Source organism: Pogoniulus pusillus, chromosome 34, assembly GCF_015220805.1.
Source record: "Pogoniulus pusillus isolate bPogPus1 chromosome 34, bPogPus1.pri, whole genome shotgun sequence".
Classification (NCBI taxonomy): Eukaryota; Metazoa; Chordata; class Aves; order Piciformes; family Lybiidae; genus Pogoniulus; species Pogoniulus pusillus.
In genome coordinates, this window is record NC_087297.1 from 10,703,736 (window position 1) to 10,720,040 (window position 16,305).

Genomic DNA, 16,305 nt, shown 5'->3' on the forward strand with positions numbered 1-16,305 from the left:
GCTGATGGAAAGCACATCAGAAAGTTTGATGAGCAGCAATTATTTGCATATCCCTGAAGAAAAACTGTATTTGGTTTTCAGAATACTGTGTCTTGTCTGGGGCTCTGAGCAACCTGCTCGAGTTGCAGGTGTCCCTTGCACTAGATGACGTTGAAAGGTCCCTTCCAACTCAAACCATTCCATGAGCCTATCTGCTGTTGACTCCATGGGAGGTGTGCAGAGCGCTGTGCAGGTGGAGCCTTCTCCCGTAGATGGTGCCCTATCTTTAGCTTAGCTCTGTGTGCTGATGATGTTTCTCCTCGGAGGCAGGGGCAGGGTTTTTGTTCTGCTTGGGCTTGCTGCAGCCTCCAGATAATCCCTTGATTGCTGTGAGCTACTTGCAGCAACCTCTAGACATCAAAAGCACTTTTTGCTCAAAAGAAATGTAGGAATCATGGAAATGAGCCTGGAGTCAGTGGGTATGTTTGTGCTGCACATACTTCACTGGAATATAAAGATACCAAATTACCTAACAGGCAAGGAGCCTAGCTGTGACAGTACAGAAGCCTGACTTTAGCCTCCTAACAAGCAAAATGATCTCCTGCTGTCTTGCCAAGCCTGGCAGGATATAGACTGCCTGACTACATGAGTACCTGATGGCTGTCACTGCCTGTGAAGGACTGGACGTGATTAGTGGCTAATAAGGACTCTTGAGTTGTACCTTCTAAATGTAACATGTCCTCAGTAGAACAAGAAGCTAACAAATATTTGGAGAGGTGCTTGTGAGGGAGGAGAAGAGGTCTCCAAGGATGCTCACTCAGCTAGGAGCTGGCCTCAGCATATTCTGGCTCTGTGGCTTCGGTTCAAGTGTCTTAGGAAGTCAGTTATTTTTACAGACTGATGAGAAGCTTGAAGACTTTGGGTTGTACCCTAATACTGTGTCCAGTTCTGGGCTCTTCAATTCAAGAGAGATGCTGAAGTACTGGAAGATGTGCAGACAAGGGCAGCAAGACTGGTAGGGGGCCTGGAGCACAGCCTGTGAGGAGAGGCTGAGGGAGGTGAGGGTTGGGCAGCCTACAGAAGAGGAGGCTCAGGGCAGAGCTCATTGCTGCCTGCAACTACTTGGAGGGAGGCTGTAGCCAGGTGGGGTTGGTCTCTTCTCCCAGGCACCCAGCAACAGAACAAGGGGACACAGCCTCAAGTTGTGCCAGGGGAGATATAGGCTGGATGTTAGGAGGATCTTCACAGAGAGAGTGACTGGCATTGGAATGGGCTGCCTAGGGAGGTGGTGGAGTCCTGGAGGTGTTGAAGAAAAGCCTGGATGAGGCACTTAGTGCCATGATCTAGTTAATTGGACAGGGTTGGGTGCTAGGTTGGATTGGATCATCTTGGAGGTCTCTTCCAACCCGATTGATTCTATGATTCTGTGAAAACATTTCATCATTAGCTGCCTGTGAAGAAAGAGAGCCCTGAATTACTGGCTGTGCTCTCTTGAGAGACAGAACAGGTCCATCTTGCATGACTCTTGTGGTCCCTGAATACTAGAGTTGGACCTAGCTGCAGGCATTCAATTAATGGTGTGTTCAAGATCAAGACTAAATACAAGGCTGTGACACACAGCACAGGGCAAGAGGAAATACTCAAGTGACAGGGCAAGAGGAAACAAGCTCAAGTTGTGCTTAGAGAGGTTCAGCTTGGATATTAGTGTTAGGAAGGGGGCAGATGAAATCTGAGTTTGGGGTGAAATGCAGGGAGGCCTATTCAAAAGTTATTAAATAATGTATTAATATGCACAAAATAATCCCCCCAAGCTTGTTTACAGCTCTCCACACACGTTCCTGGATGCAGTTAGCAGAACTCTTACAGAATGTCTCTATACAGTGGAACTTTGAAAGGCTTTAGAAACATCCTTGATCGAGAAGTCTGGCAGCTAATTCACCGCTTGTGAGGGTAAATTGCTTTAGCAACTTGAGCAAAGAGTGAAGAATACTCACTGCTCCTGATGGCTGTGGCCCAAGACATGGCAGGAAAACATTCAACAGAGGTCCTGTGGCGAATTCCATGTGGGCTGCAAAGTGGAATCCGCTGCTGGCTGAGGCGGCTGAGGCGGCTGAGGCGGTTTGAGGCGGTTTGAGGCGGTTTGAGGTGGCTGAGGCAGCTTGAGGTGGCTTGAGGTGGCTGAGGCGGCTGAGTGGCTGAGGCGGTTTGAGGCGGTTTGAGGTGGCTGAGGCAGCTTGAGGTGGCTGAGGTGGCTGAGGCGGCTGAGGCGGCTGAGGTGGTGAGGCGGCTGAGGTGGCTTGAGGTGGCTGAGGTGGCTGAGGTGGCTGAGGCGGCTGAGGCGGTTTGAGGCGGTTTGAGGCAGCTCAGGTGGCTGAGGCGACTGAGGCGACAGGCAGGCGAGCGGCAGGTGAGCAAGGAAGGAACGAGCAGGCAAGTGCCTTATTCTCCTGTTCACCCCCATTTATAGGGCAATGGCCGAGGGTAATGGTCTCACTGGCCACACAGTCACCCAGTCACCTCTGGCAATCACCCAAGTAGCCCCAAAATGGCAGAACCCCCAGGCTGCTGTCTTCCAAAACTGGGGGGCGCATAGGCCTTGCACGCGACAGGGGCCTGGGCCTCATGAAGCCCCTCTCAGGCAACCGGATTAAACCAGGCTGGGTGCCTGGGTTGCTTTGTCCTGATTCCCGCCTCTGGCTGCAATGCAGACAGGCAGGTGAATATGTCTGGACAAAACAGGACAGGCTCAAGCCCATTTTGTGCCCTTTGGGACTATTCACCACAATGAGGCAAACTTTCTTCATAGAAGGGGTAACCAGGCATTGGAACGAGCTGCCCAGGGAGGTGGTGGTGTTGTCATCCCTGGAGGTATTTAATGGACATGTGGATGTAGTCCTGAGGAGGGTGGTTTAGTATCACAGTATCACCAAGGTTGAAAGAGACCTCACAGATCATCAAGTCCAACCCTTTACCACAGAGCTCAAGGCCAGACCATGGCACCAAGTGCCACGTCCAACCTTGCCTTGAACTGCCCCAGGGACAGCGACTCCACCACCTCCCCGGGCAGCCCATTCCAGTGTCCAATGACTCTCTCAGTGAAGAACTTTCTCCTGGTAGTGGTTGTGAGCTCTAGATGAGTGGTTGGACTTGGTGATGTCAAAGTCTCTTCCAATCTCAAGAGTTCTGTGATTCTAAGGCTGCCAACGTGGAGGCTGGTTCTTGTTCTTCATGAAGAGTGGCTCCACAGGTCACAGTCCACTCTTCTCTCTTTGTGTCTGAGGGGCAAATGAGCCTTCCCACCCGCGGAAGTTGAACCACCCACATGGTTATACAGTGTTTGTTTGCCATTAGGTCTACCCGACATCCTTTTTTTCCTGGCGCCATGTTAGTGCCTTTAAGGTTTTGTTTTGACAGTGGCAAAACATTGATTGTAGCTCTTCTTTAAAAATAGGGATCCAGAGCCTTATGTGAGCACAGAGTCAGCAAATGGTCTAATAAATGAATTCTCCTGCTGCAGTAATTCACTTTATCTCCAAGTGTTGCCACTGAATGGCTTATATGGTGACATTTATTAGCAAACTGCTATTTGCATCACTTTTACATTACTGTTCTCATTATTAATTACACTTCTAGTAATTCTTTAGTGCTTGGTCTCATCAATAAAGAAAACTGAATGGTGCCCTTGAAGCATTTAGCCTTGTCTTAATTCCGTATCCCTAACAGCACTGCCAATAGCACAAGGGTAAGATACATGACACAAGTGGCAGTGCTTTCCTTTTTGTACATTCCCATGTCTCCTTTTCTCCCCTGCATGCCAGTACCTCTGAGTGTGTTCTGTAAAAGCAAAGGATGTTTCCCTATTAGTGGCTGTGTAAATACCAGAATTGCATTGCTATTGTGCTTGCTTCTTTCTGTCCCAAGCAGTGACTCTGCATCAATTAGCATTAGAACGCTGGAAATTCCTGTGAATCTTAACGTTTTCCTTGGTGCATTCTTGTGTGCATTACTGACTGATTTTACACCTCCTAATGCAAGACTGATGATATCTCTACAAACATCTGAGGGTCATTAGATTTGCAAAGCAAATGTGTGGATTTCTCTCTCACATTCTTCCTTTCTTTGCTGATCATACTGTACTGGAGCCTCTGTTGCAAGAGGGCTATGAATGTGCTGGAAAGTTCCAGAGAAGGGCCATGAGGATGAGCAGAGGGCTGGAGCTGCTCTGCTATGAGGAGAGACTTAGTGAGCTGGGAGGAGAAGCCTCTGAGGTGACCTTCTTGTGACCTTTCAGTATCTTAAGGGGCCTACAAGAAAGCTGAGGAGGGACTTTTTAGGCTTTCAGGTAGTAATGGGACTGGGGAGAATGGAGCAAAGCTGGAAATGGAGAGATTCAGACTGGATGTTAGGAAGAAGTTCTTCAGCATGAAGGTGGCAAGAGCCTGGAATGGGTTGTCCAGGGAGGTGGTGGAAGCCTGATCCCTGGAGGTGTTTAAGGCCAGGCTGGATGAGGCTCTGGAGAGCCTGCTCTAGTGTGAGGTGTCCCTGCTCATGGCAGGGGGGATGGAACTGGCTGATCCTTATGTTCCCTTCCAACCCTGACTGATTCTATGATTCTGTTTTTTGAGCTCTTGTACAGATTGGCTCATTCATATTGAAAGATTCTCTTATCCTTTATCCTTTCCATCTATCTTCCCAAACTTTTCATTTCTTAGGGGAAATTAACTGTGTTTTCTTCCAGTGCTTCAAACATTCCCACAGGAAATAGAGAACTTGTGATTTTTAGCTGTTAGTGTTGTCTCTGGAGAGAATGGTGACTGAAAGGCAGCCCAGTGTGAAAAGCAAACACCCATGTCAGAAATTAAAATAGAACCATAGAATCAGTCAGGGCTGGAAGGGACCACAGGGATCATCTCATTCCAATCCCTCTGCCAGGGGCAGGGACACCTCACACTAGAGCAGGCTCTCTAAAGCCTCATCCAGCCTGGGCTTAAACACCTCCGGGGATCAGGCTCCCACCACCTCCCTGGGCAACCCATTCCAGGCTCTCACCACCTTCACGCTGCAGAACTTCTTCCTAACATCCAGTCTGAATCTCCCCATTTCCAGCTTTGCTCCATTCCTCTCAGTCCTATCACTACCTGACAGCCTAAAAAGTCCCTCCCCAGCTTTCTCGTAGGCTCTTTTAAGATACTGAAAGGCCATGAGGAGGTCACCTGGGAGCCTTCTCCTCTCCAAACTGAACAGCCCCAACTCCCTCAGCCTCTCCTGACATCAGAGCAGCTCCAGCCCTCTGCCCATTCTCATGGCCCTTCTCTGGACACCTTCCAGCACGTCCATATCCCTCTTGTCTCAGGGGCTCCAGCACTGGGTGCAGTACTCCAGGTGAGGTCTCACCAGTGCAGAGCAGCGTGGGAGGATCACTTCCCTTGCCCTGCTGCCCACACTGCTCTTGCTGCAGCCCATGTTACAAATCACAGTTTGTAGCACGTCTCCTCCCTGTCTCAATCACTGATAGCTTATTCTCTGCACAAATGAAGGCTCCAGAAGTAACGTTGGTGTTCTGGCACCCAGGCATCTGCGTGGGAAGAAACAGGAGGAAGTTTTATTAAAAATCCTCCCTGGAGTCTTAAGTTTGTTCTGCTTCTGCTGCTTGTTTGGTGTTATTTTATTATTATCATTCTTTTTTAAAACAAAGGGGGTTTGAATTTGTGGACTCAGGGAGGGGGGCTCGAAAAGTAATTAGCACCCTGCCAGTGCCTGAGGGAGGAGCAGTCCCTCCTGAAAGCAGTCAATCCCTCTGCACTACTTGCTGAGCGAATCTTAGTGTGCTAAAGCCAGGTTAGGTTGTTGAAATTGGTTATTTTCCTTCAGAATCAGGGTGTGATGATTTGGGTGTTACCTGCCCCCCTACACTTAAGAAAATCACCCAGACTGGACTCAGCAGCTGGAAATTAGAATGAAGCTTTGTATTTACAGCTCAGCAGAATAAACAAGCAGAGATCTGTAATATCTACAGCTATAGACAGAAAGATACAAGTGGAAAAGTAATACAGAAACACAACAGCCCTCCCAGAAACCAGAGTCCCTAGGAGGGGCTCCCAACCACACTTCCACCCCACTTCTGCCCCTCTGCCTTACCCCAGACTTTGCCTTACGTTCAAGGTGAGTTTGGAACATCAGCTAGGGAGATTAGGAAGCAGAAGGATTACTGCAGGTGAGGGAGAGAAGGAAGGCAAGACAGAGCCAGAGAGAGCACTTCTGTTATCTATGCTTGTGTTCATGTTTTTACCCATCTCAGCAAGCCTGTGAGTGCAGCAGACATCACCATTGTTTTATTTTCACAGCCTAGCATCTAATTCTTCTCACCAGAATATTCCAGCTAGGCTCACTAGCTCCCAGGGTGTTTTTTTCCCCCCATAATCTCTGTTTTTCTGTTTTGAAATAAACTTTCTTTTTTTCAACAGTGAATAGCAAGATGTATTTAGGCTTCAAATTACCACTCCATGTTAGCAACATTTGCATCCCATTTCTAACATTTAAGTAACATACTTCTTTTTGATGGTGAAGTTCTAAAGCAAGCTGTTGGAACAGGAAAGAAAAATACTGTCTGTGCATCCAGAACGAAAGGGTGGTGAAATGAACAGCTTTTAACAGCAGACAGAAGGAATGTTTTCTTCATTCCAGTTTGATTTACTTCAAGATCAAATTCAAAGGTAAGGAGCAGCATAAGAAATGGAGCAGGCTGAAGCATCATTAGCTTTCAGTGTTTTGTGACTCATTTCTAAGTCTGGGATGCTGAGACTTCTGAATTCATTCATTAAGTGTATATAGAATTCACTCTGGTAATAAACTGGGTTTAAGTGTAAAATGTTTGATACCTTTTCCCTCCCTGTACAACACATTTGGTGCAGTTCTGTTTAAACAACAAATACACCTGAAAGGTTGGGAGGTTTTCATTTTAATTGAATTCCCATTTGCAACCAAAGCAGCTTGATACAAGTCATAAGTAAATAAAAATGTATCTTCTTGTAAAGAAGAATTATTACTCCTATCTAGCTCTGTGTGTGCTAAGCACCTGAATAGTTATGCTGAACTATGCAACCTCTGAAATGGGAATCCAAGGGGACTTTTCTGGAAATAAATGAATTTATAAGTTGCAGGCTCACAGGATGTTAGGAGTTGGAAGGGACCCGAGGAGATCATCAAGTCCAACCCCCCTGCCAGAGCAGGACAATGCTATCTAACACAGATCACAGAGGAACACATCCAGACAGGCCTTGAGAGTCTCCAGAGAAGGAGACTTCACAATCTCTCTGGGAAGCCTGTTCCAGTGCCCTGTGACCTTTGCAGTAAAGAAGTTCCTCCTTGTGTAGAGGCAGAACCTCTTTTGCTGCAATTTACACCCGTTGCTCCTTGTCCTATCCCAGGGAGCAGTGAGCAGAGCCTGTCCCCACCTCCTGGCCAGCCCCCAGATATTTACATTTATCAAATCCGCTCTGAATTATAGAATCACAGAATCAACCAGGCTGGAAGAGACCTCCAAGATCATCCAGTCCAACCTAGCACCCAATCAAACAGACCCTGGCACTAAGTGCCCCAGACAGGCTTTTTCTTGAACACCTCCAGAGGCAGCGACTCCACCACCTCCCTGGGCAGCCCATTCCAATGCCAATCACTCTCTCTGCCAACAACTTCCTCCTAATATTCAACCTGTACCACCCCTGGCACACTTGAGACTGTGCCCCCTTGTTCTGTTGCTGGTTGCCTGGGAGAAGAGCCCAACCCCACCTGGCTACAGCCTCCCTTCAGGTAGTTGTAGCCAGCAATGAGCTCTGCCCTGAGCCTCCTCTGCTGCAGGCTGCACACCCCCAGCTCCCTCAGCCTCTCCTCACAGGGCTCTGCTCCAGGCCCCTCCCCAGCTTTGTCGCCCTCCTGTGGACACCTTCCAGTACTGCAACATCTCTCTTGAATTGAGGAGCCCAGAACTGGACACAGCACTCAAGGTGTAGCCTGAGTAGTGATGACTACAGGGGCAGAAGAACCTTTTGATATTTCCTGCTTATTAAAATTCTATTTAAAAGTGGTAGAAAGATCTACATAGGCAGCAGTTTTTTTCCTATCAAAAGCAAGGCAGTTTAGCTTAAATTTCAAGGTAAGAAGAGTTATAGTAATTTAGTTTAAAACATAGATTTATGCTCACATTTGTTACTGATTTGATAATCATAAAATCATAGAATCAAGCAGGTTGGAAGAGACCTCCAAGGTCATCCAGTCCAACCTAGCACCCAGCCCTAGCCAGTCAACCAGACCATGGCACTTAGTGCCTCATCCAGTCTTTGCCTGAACACCTCCAGGGATGGTGACTCCACCACCTCCCTGGGCAGCCCATTCCAATGGCAAATCACTCTCTCTGTGAAAGTATATGATAAGTATATGATACTGGAATTCTAACTCCAAGGGCTTGGTTGTGCCATATGAGGTCTGCTTAATGCCTTAACAATAACAAAAAAATCCCTTTAAAACAGCCCCCACAGCAGATCCTGTTAAATCAAACAGCTGACAGAGACACCTATTCCCAACCTGTTCAAGCTGTGAATGAATTCATTTGTTTCAGACATCAAATCACTGGAGAAGCCTTTCAGAACACAGTTTGATAAGCCACTCTCGCTTGTGCGTATCCACCGTTGTCAGGGCAATCAGGTCTCAGCAGGTCTTCTTCTCACTGCTTGCTGAGCTGAAGGAGAAGGAAGAGGTTTTGTTATGGCAGTGGTGGAGAACACATTTAAAGCAGCAGGAATCTCACCGGTGTCAACCAGTTGCAGATGTACTAATTATGCCTTAACTGCATCTCCTGTTTACTCCTAGGTCTAACCGCTGCTGCATCTCTCGTGTCCCTGGCTTGGGCTTTGGCTTCCTACCAAAAGGCCCTCCGCGACTCCCGCGACGACAAGAAACCCATCAGTTACATGGCTGTTATCATCCAGTTTTGCTGGCATTTCTTCACAATCGCGGCCAGGGTCATTACTTTTGCTCTCTTTGCCTCAGTTTTCCAGCTGTACTTTGGGATCTTCATCGTGCTGCACTGGTGCATCATGACCTTCTGGATCGTCCACTGCGAGACGGAGTTTTGCATCACTAAGTGGGAGGAGATCGTTTTCGACATGGTGGTTGGGATAATCTACATCTTCAGCTGGTTCAACGTCAAGGAAGGCAGGACACGCTGCAGGCTTTTCATTTACTACTTCGTGATCCTTCTAGAGAACACTGCCTTGAGTGCTCTCTGGTACCTGTACAAGGCCCCACCCATCTCCGATGCATTCGCCATACCAGCACTGTGTGTAGTGTTCAGCAGCTTTTTAACAGGCATCGTTTTTATGCTCATGTACTATGCCTTCTTTCACCCCAATGGACCACGGTTTGGGCAGTCACCAAGCTGTGCTTGTGAGGACCCTGCCACTGCCTTCACCCTCCCCCAGGAAGGGGCCACAAACACTCTGCGCTCCATCTCCAACAACCGGAGCGTGACGAGCGAGAGGGATCAAAAATTCACGGAGAGGGATGGGTGTGTGCCTGTGTTTCAGGTCAGACCCACTGCACCCTCCACACCTTCCTCCCGGCCACCAAGGATTGAGGAGTCTGTCATTAAAATCGATCTGTTCAGGAACAGGTACCCAGCCTGGGAGAGACACGTGTTGGACAGGAGCCTGAGAAAGGCCATCTTAGCGTTTGAATGTTCCCCTGCTCCTCCACGGCTACAGTATAAAGATGATGCCCTGATCCAGGAGCGCTTGGAGTATGAGACCACCTTGTAAACAAAACAAAACCACAGCTTGAAGAAGCTCCAGTGTCAGCTTAAGGGTTAACAGGGGGCTGTAGGAATAACTAAACTGCATACTACCAGTAGAGCAGCAAGCTGTAGTGTTCTTAGTCTGGCTATCATCATGATTATCATTTGATCCACTGTGTGCAGTCTGTCTGCAGGACGCTGATACAGCAGCATCACCTGAAAGCCTCCAAACCCCACCCCAAACCCTGCCCCACACGTACAGATTCAGTTTCTTCAGCTGGGGAAACTCACCCACGACTCCTTGCTGCTACGAAGCTCCGACTGCGCAGCACCCAAAATCAGAGCGCTAGTGAGGCTCTGAGCTGTCAACTTGAGCCGGTAGTGCATTTCCTTTCAGAAATGAGGGATTGAGATTTCCATAATCAGCAGCAAAACCAAACCAAGCAAATTAAAACCAAAACACAACACCCTTTTCAGAAAGGACCAAACCATAGCACGCAGTGGTGGTGTTGTGAAAACTGTTTTTCCTGAGGTCAAAAAAAGGAGCATTGTCATCTTCAACACTCCCGTAAATCAACCAGTCAGACCAGAATTAGGTTTGCAAATTAGCTCTCAATTAAAACAACACATGGCCACCTTTGTCAGGCTGTCAATGGAAAAGAAACTAAATTCTGATTAATTAGGTGATAAAACATGAACGCTGCCAGAACTGTTTGGGTTTGGTTTTGGGTTTGGTTTGGTTTCCTGAGGGACTTTAAAGCCTCTTTAAATGCAATTTTAAGTTGTTTACTTGCAACAGAAATCCTATGCAGCTCACTTTGAGGCTCTGGCCAGCCTGATCTAGGGTAGGATGTCCCTGCCCATGGCAGGGGGGTTGGAACTGGCTGATCCTTGTGGTCCCTTCCAACCCTGACTGATTCTATGCTTCACTTCTGGTTTTCAGGAGCAGTAAGGAGCTCTAGCATGTAATGAGGTAAATTAAATGATAATCATGATCCAGTGTTCAATTTGCAAAGAAAACACCATAAAAATAAAAATTAAAACAAACAAAAAAATCAATATCTGTGTCAAAGAACAGGGAAGTAATAGTTTTCATATTCTAAACTCTTTTTTTTTTGAGGACCCCATTCAGATATTGCAGAAGAAACTACAAGGAGATGAACACACTGAAAGCTCTCTGTTTCAGGACTGAGAATGCGTGGTTCAGTGTGTGAATGTATGCAGGGGTGACAAGAGACTGTGCCATGCCATACCCTTCTAGTGCCAAACGCTGTAGAACTACAAGGTTGATGTTGCCTGAGGGACAGGCAACGAGTGGCACAAGCCCTGCCAGAACAAGAAGCAGGAAAGACCAATCGAGCTCTCAACATGTAGAGACAACTCTGATTTTTCCCACCCGAGGTGAAAGCGATGTCTTTTAAAGGCTTTCAGCCACCTCTTAGTAAGTATATTCACCCAAGTATGATAGAAACAAGCTCTGTGGAAGATCCTCTTCTGCCTGTTCAAGACTTGTGTCCAGATACATCTCCAAACCGTGTCGAATCTCTTGTAACAGAGTGCTTTTGCCGCAAGCTTTTTTGGGTTTGAAATACCTCCCTTAATCTAGTCCAACGGTATCCTCCTTTGTGTTAAAAGTATCCCCTGATGGTGCTTTCAGATGCATTAAAGGTGCAAGTCAAAATTTGATAGTATTTTTTTTAAAGCTGGTGCAGAGTGAAAAAAACTCATGAATTATTTCAATATTTTTGTAAAGGAAACACAAAAAAAAAATAACAATGGTGATAATAATAAATATGGTATAAAAAGGTTACTTTTTATAAACCTCAAATCTTTTAATACATTTCATTCTCTTTATAGCTTAGATTTTAAGAATTGGTCCATGGATTTTATCAGCTGGGCTTCTGCAGGTTGATAGAAACCTGGGTTTCACACATTATGGAGTTGTTTTGCAGTGTAATGCCATGTGAAAGCCTACACGGGTACTTTTAGTAATACTCTCTCAACCATGGATCCTACTTCAGATGTCAGTGGCTTGTAAAGACACCAAGTGATGATTCCATAAGCAGCGATTTGATTCCATAAGCAGCAAGCTGATTCCGTAAGCAGCAGTTTGATTCCATAAGCAGCAAATTGATTCCATGAGCAGCAATTTGATTCCATAAGCAGCAGTTTGATTCTATGAGCAGCAGTTTAATTCCATAAGCAGCAATTTGCCATAACTCTTTCCATCCGTTTTAGGAGAGCGAAGCAGAACTGAAGAGTTACTGCTGTAAATGGCACTGTGAGGATGGAGAAGACCTGATGCTTGGTGGTGTAATCTTCACTGTCAGGTACCTCCAGTGTGGTCACTGCTGTACATGCTGCTGGGTATATCTGAGTTTTTCCTTTCCTTACTCTTTGTACTGTGGGGTGGCTGAGGTTGCACAGCCTGTGTTTGTATCTGTTCAGTTCCATCTTTAACCTCGACCTTTTGTTATCAGTGAAACCTTCTATGCCTGTTGTTCTTTGCTGGGGAGGGTTGCTCAAAGCAAAATGTCTGTGGAAGTGCAGGAGTCTGCAAGACAGAGGGAGCTTTACACAGATCAGCAAAGCCCTGTGCTTCAAGGGTTCCTGAAGCAGTTTCAAGCTGAGCAGTGGCCAACTGCCTCTAGAATCATGTTTTTAATAAAGTAATACTTTGATAGTTCAAACCTGAAGCTTTGTACAAAGTGATTGCCCTTCCCTCCACGGAGATACAGGTGATTAGTCCAAGAAGAGCACTCATATTTTGTCAGAAAATATACCACTGAAAAAAAAGGTGGGAGAGGGGAGGAAATATTTTAGAAGCAAGTCATTTGTCCTGTCAAATTGTGTAGAGCCTTCGCTCCAGAATTGAACACCAGCTCACACAAGGAAATTGCTGCTTCTCTTTCCAAGCAAGGCAGGTGGTAAACTCTGTCACCCAAGAGCTGAGGGTTCCTTTTGGAAGCAGTTTGTTGTGCTTGCTGCAGATTGAACAACACCAAAGCTGTAGCACGAGTGAGGCACAGCAGCTCTCAAGCTCTTGCTGTCTCTTGAGAGGGGCAGCATCGCAGACACCAGCGAGGCTTGCCCTTCTCTGGTGTCCCTCTCATCGTGTCTTGATCTTCCTCAAGCCTTTTGATTAGAAAATGTTACGGCCTGGACCATTGTGTCTGAAGAAGGTTTGGGGTGAGTTCATTTGATTTACTTCTGTTTGGTTTTGGAAGGAAGGGCACTCAGGTGTAATGCATCCACGTGGATTCTAACGTCTAAGTCTTTCTTTACTCTCCCAGCATTTTTAACTTGGTTTTGTGGTTTGTTTGCTTTTTTTTTTAATGATGCTTATAAAAAATATTTATCTTAAGCAAACTGCTGCAGGGTCAGAGTGCACCACACCACACGTGGCAGGGCATCTTGTCTTCAGAATGCAATCTGGCTGCTTGAGGATGGAAGGAGAAGCCATTTTTACACCGAGTCAAAGTTTGCTCTCCAAAATCTTGCTCTGTTACCTCCATCACATCAGCGAGACTTGCACTGAGAACAGGGTGATCATCTTAACCACTCAGATGACTACAAGGGCAGATTCTTGGTTTGCATTGCTGTGAATAGTCACCAAAATAAAAAGGGGAAATAAAAACCAAAACCTGTTAAGACTTTTTTTAATAGAAATTGTCAAGATTAAACATAGTCCACGTTGAAATTCTGTGATGGCCTTATGAACAGTTAATAATCTGTATGCACTCTCCTTTTTACACCACAGACAGTTTGAAAATCAATAACCTTCTAGTGAAGACAGCAATAGCAAAAATAAACATATGTAGAATTGTAAAAATATAATTAACTTCTGCTTTTGAACTGATGGCAAAATCAGGTCTTTTAAATTGCATTCCAGAATACAGGAAAATGGAAGGGTTCATAATTCTGATAAGGAGAAGCAATCTCACCTCTGTTAGCGGTGAGAATTATGTAGGCATCGTGCTAAGGAACTAACTTTGCCAGCAGATTTGATGGGAACTTGTCTGGTTAAAGGCTTGGTCCTAAAGCTGTGAGAGTTATGGGGTCTTGCGGTACAGAAAAGAGAATTTAGCCGGCATTGGCCACTCCTGTTAGACAAAGCAGAGGTAATGGGCACCCATCTCCACTCAGAAAACAAATGTAAGAGGAGCTTTTTGTCGTGTTTTAAAAGCTACTTGTTCTTACAGAAGGATAATGGGGTTTGAGACCTGAATTCTTTGAAAAATATGTGCAATACTTTTTTTTTTCCTGCAGATTCAGTAATGAAGGCAAATAATAATAATGATAATAATAATAATAATTCATTCCCACTTTTGTTTAGTCCTTTTAAATATGCTTCTTGTGCTAGAGCAGCCTTCCTGTGCCTGGGTTATATAGGGGCTTGATGGCACACAAACAATACCCTCACTGGCAAAACAGCAAGTTTTCTATTTTCTGTGCCACTGGAGATAGTTTTCCTTCCCAAATGAAATGCTGTGCCTCAGATGCCTGGGGTTTGTAGGCTTTTAAGCAGAGGAAGTAAATGAAAGTTGTCTTGCAGCTTCAGTGTTTAGGCTGTGGTGAATAGCTGTTGAACCCAAATCCCTTTCAAGGGTGTGACACTCTAGCCAATGTATCCTCACCTCCCCTGAAGAGCGCTTCACCAGTGGTTTGAAGAGTGTGAGTGCTGCATTATTTGGAAAGGGACTCCCCATCACACAATATATTCATTTACTCTTTAACTGACCAGCAAATATTGGCTTGGTGCTTAGTGGAGGATCCAAATTAAACAGTTTTGGTCAAACTGAGCCTTAAAAGTGGAGATGCACTGAGCTGTAGTTGGCTCTGCTATTCCTTCAGCTCCCAAAGCCTGTGCCCTTTCTCTGCTCCACCCCTGAAGCTATGCACTGCGGTGGGACTGGGATGCTGTGATTTACTCTGCACACCCTGCGCTGCCTGCGCAACGCCAAGGAAAAGACTTCAGCAGACTGCTGGGGTCCTACTGCTGCCTCTCCTGCTCCAGTGCAGGGTGGGAAGCAGAGTAAATTGCATTGTGCATCCATCTAAACATGCTCTCAAGGCTGAGTCCCAACTGGAGGTGTGTGCTGAAAATAAGACATGGCTGCATCTTTGCAAGCCCAATGTTGTAGTTAGGAATTCTGTACTATAACAATGCAGAATGGGGGAAGAATTGTCTAAATATCCAGCAAGCCATTGAAGTTTGCTCCTTGTAGCAATTAGATTAGCTTGAATGAAGGCCATGCTCTCAGCAGAAAGCCAAATGCAGTAAGTGGTGAAGAGCCATCACGTTATAAAAGCTTCCCTTGAGCGTCTAGGGAGCGATATCTGTTCATGACAGCATTGAATCCAGCCCTCTTTATTCTGGTAAAACAGATCCAATGCAAAATGAGAACAGGTTCTTTTAAATCTGGGAATTCCAAAAAGCTCATAAGAGATTCCTGCAGTTCACCTGTAGTGAACAAATTCCATTGCCATGCTCACCTGGCTGCAGATTGCTGGGCAATTTCTGACATCTGGGGTGAGCAGATTTCAGTACAGGAGAGATGGAGATGGCTTTGTAAAGCCTTGCTCACCCAAGGTTAATGTCACTGAGCTACAGGTCATTCAGAAAGCTTTTTTAACGTTTGAGGGATCCCCTGGGGCCATTTGTTTCACCGTAGTGTCTTCACTGCAGGCATTTGGTGCCATTTCTTCGCAGTTACACTGGTATGAATGTAAGAAAATCACTCTCCTGGCTGCATGAATTCAGGCCACAGTAGAAGTGTTCACCTTCTAGGTCTTGACTGAAGTCAGCTGGAGATCTGCTTCATACCAAAGAGCCTGAGCATCACTTGGCTCAGCCAGAAATACCTGCTCTAAACTTAGTGCTAGCCCAGCATGAATCAAAGCATCTCTTCTTCTTTCCTTTTTGGCTCCAGCATTTCAGAACAAACCCATTTTGACCGAGTTGCCATTTTGTGACTTTGTAAAATGCCTCTGAAACCAGCCCTTTCCAGTGATCCTTACAAAAGCCAGTTGCTGACCCACACGTTCAGCAGAAGGAACTTTTCTGACCGTGGAAGCTTGGCTCCTGTACTTAACGTTTTGTTCTGAATGCTAAGCATTTAATTCTTATGCAGAGGATCGCAGCTACCCATTAGTAAGCCGTGTGCCAGCCTTGAATCCTGGAGCAAAGAGAACAGATATGCAAGACACAGGAGGAAGAGTCCTCTTCAGCACATTTATGTGGTGATTTGCATAAGCTAGAGAGGTAAGAGAGAAGCTTGTGTGTGCTTACAACAGACTTAGAGCTGCTGTGTTCACTGGATTTACAGGGAACTGTGATATTGGTGGCCAGCTAATAGATCAAATCTGAACTGCTGCATGCAGAGCACTGTAAAAGCAAAGCTGCCAAGAAACTTTAAAATGCAACCAAAAACAATCTCATTTCCAGCAATGCTTGAGATAAAGAATATGTGATGGACCTGTTGGTGTAACTTGGTGATACATTCATGGAAAGCAAGGCATGGCTGCTGTGGATGTAA

The 16,305-nt window shown here is 45.9% G+C and overlaps 1 protein-coding gene across 1 annotated transcript; it reads left to right on the plus strand.

Moving 5' to 3' along the window:
* Positions 1-2,450: 2,450 nt before the first annotated feature.
* On the plus strand, positions 2,451-13,409 carry LOC135189819 (XK-related protein 4). Its single transcript, XM_064170544.1, has 3 exons — positions 2,451-2,460; positions 8,845-12,096; positions 13,132-13,409. The coding sequence occupies exons 1-2, from the start codon at positions 2,451-2,453 to the stop codon at positions 9,789-9,791; spliced, it is 957 nt and encodes a 318-aa protein (XP_064026614.1). The 3' UTR covers positions 9,792-12,096; positions 13,132-13,409.
* Positions 13,410-16,305: the final 2,896 nt, after the last annotated feature.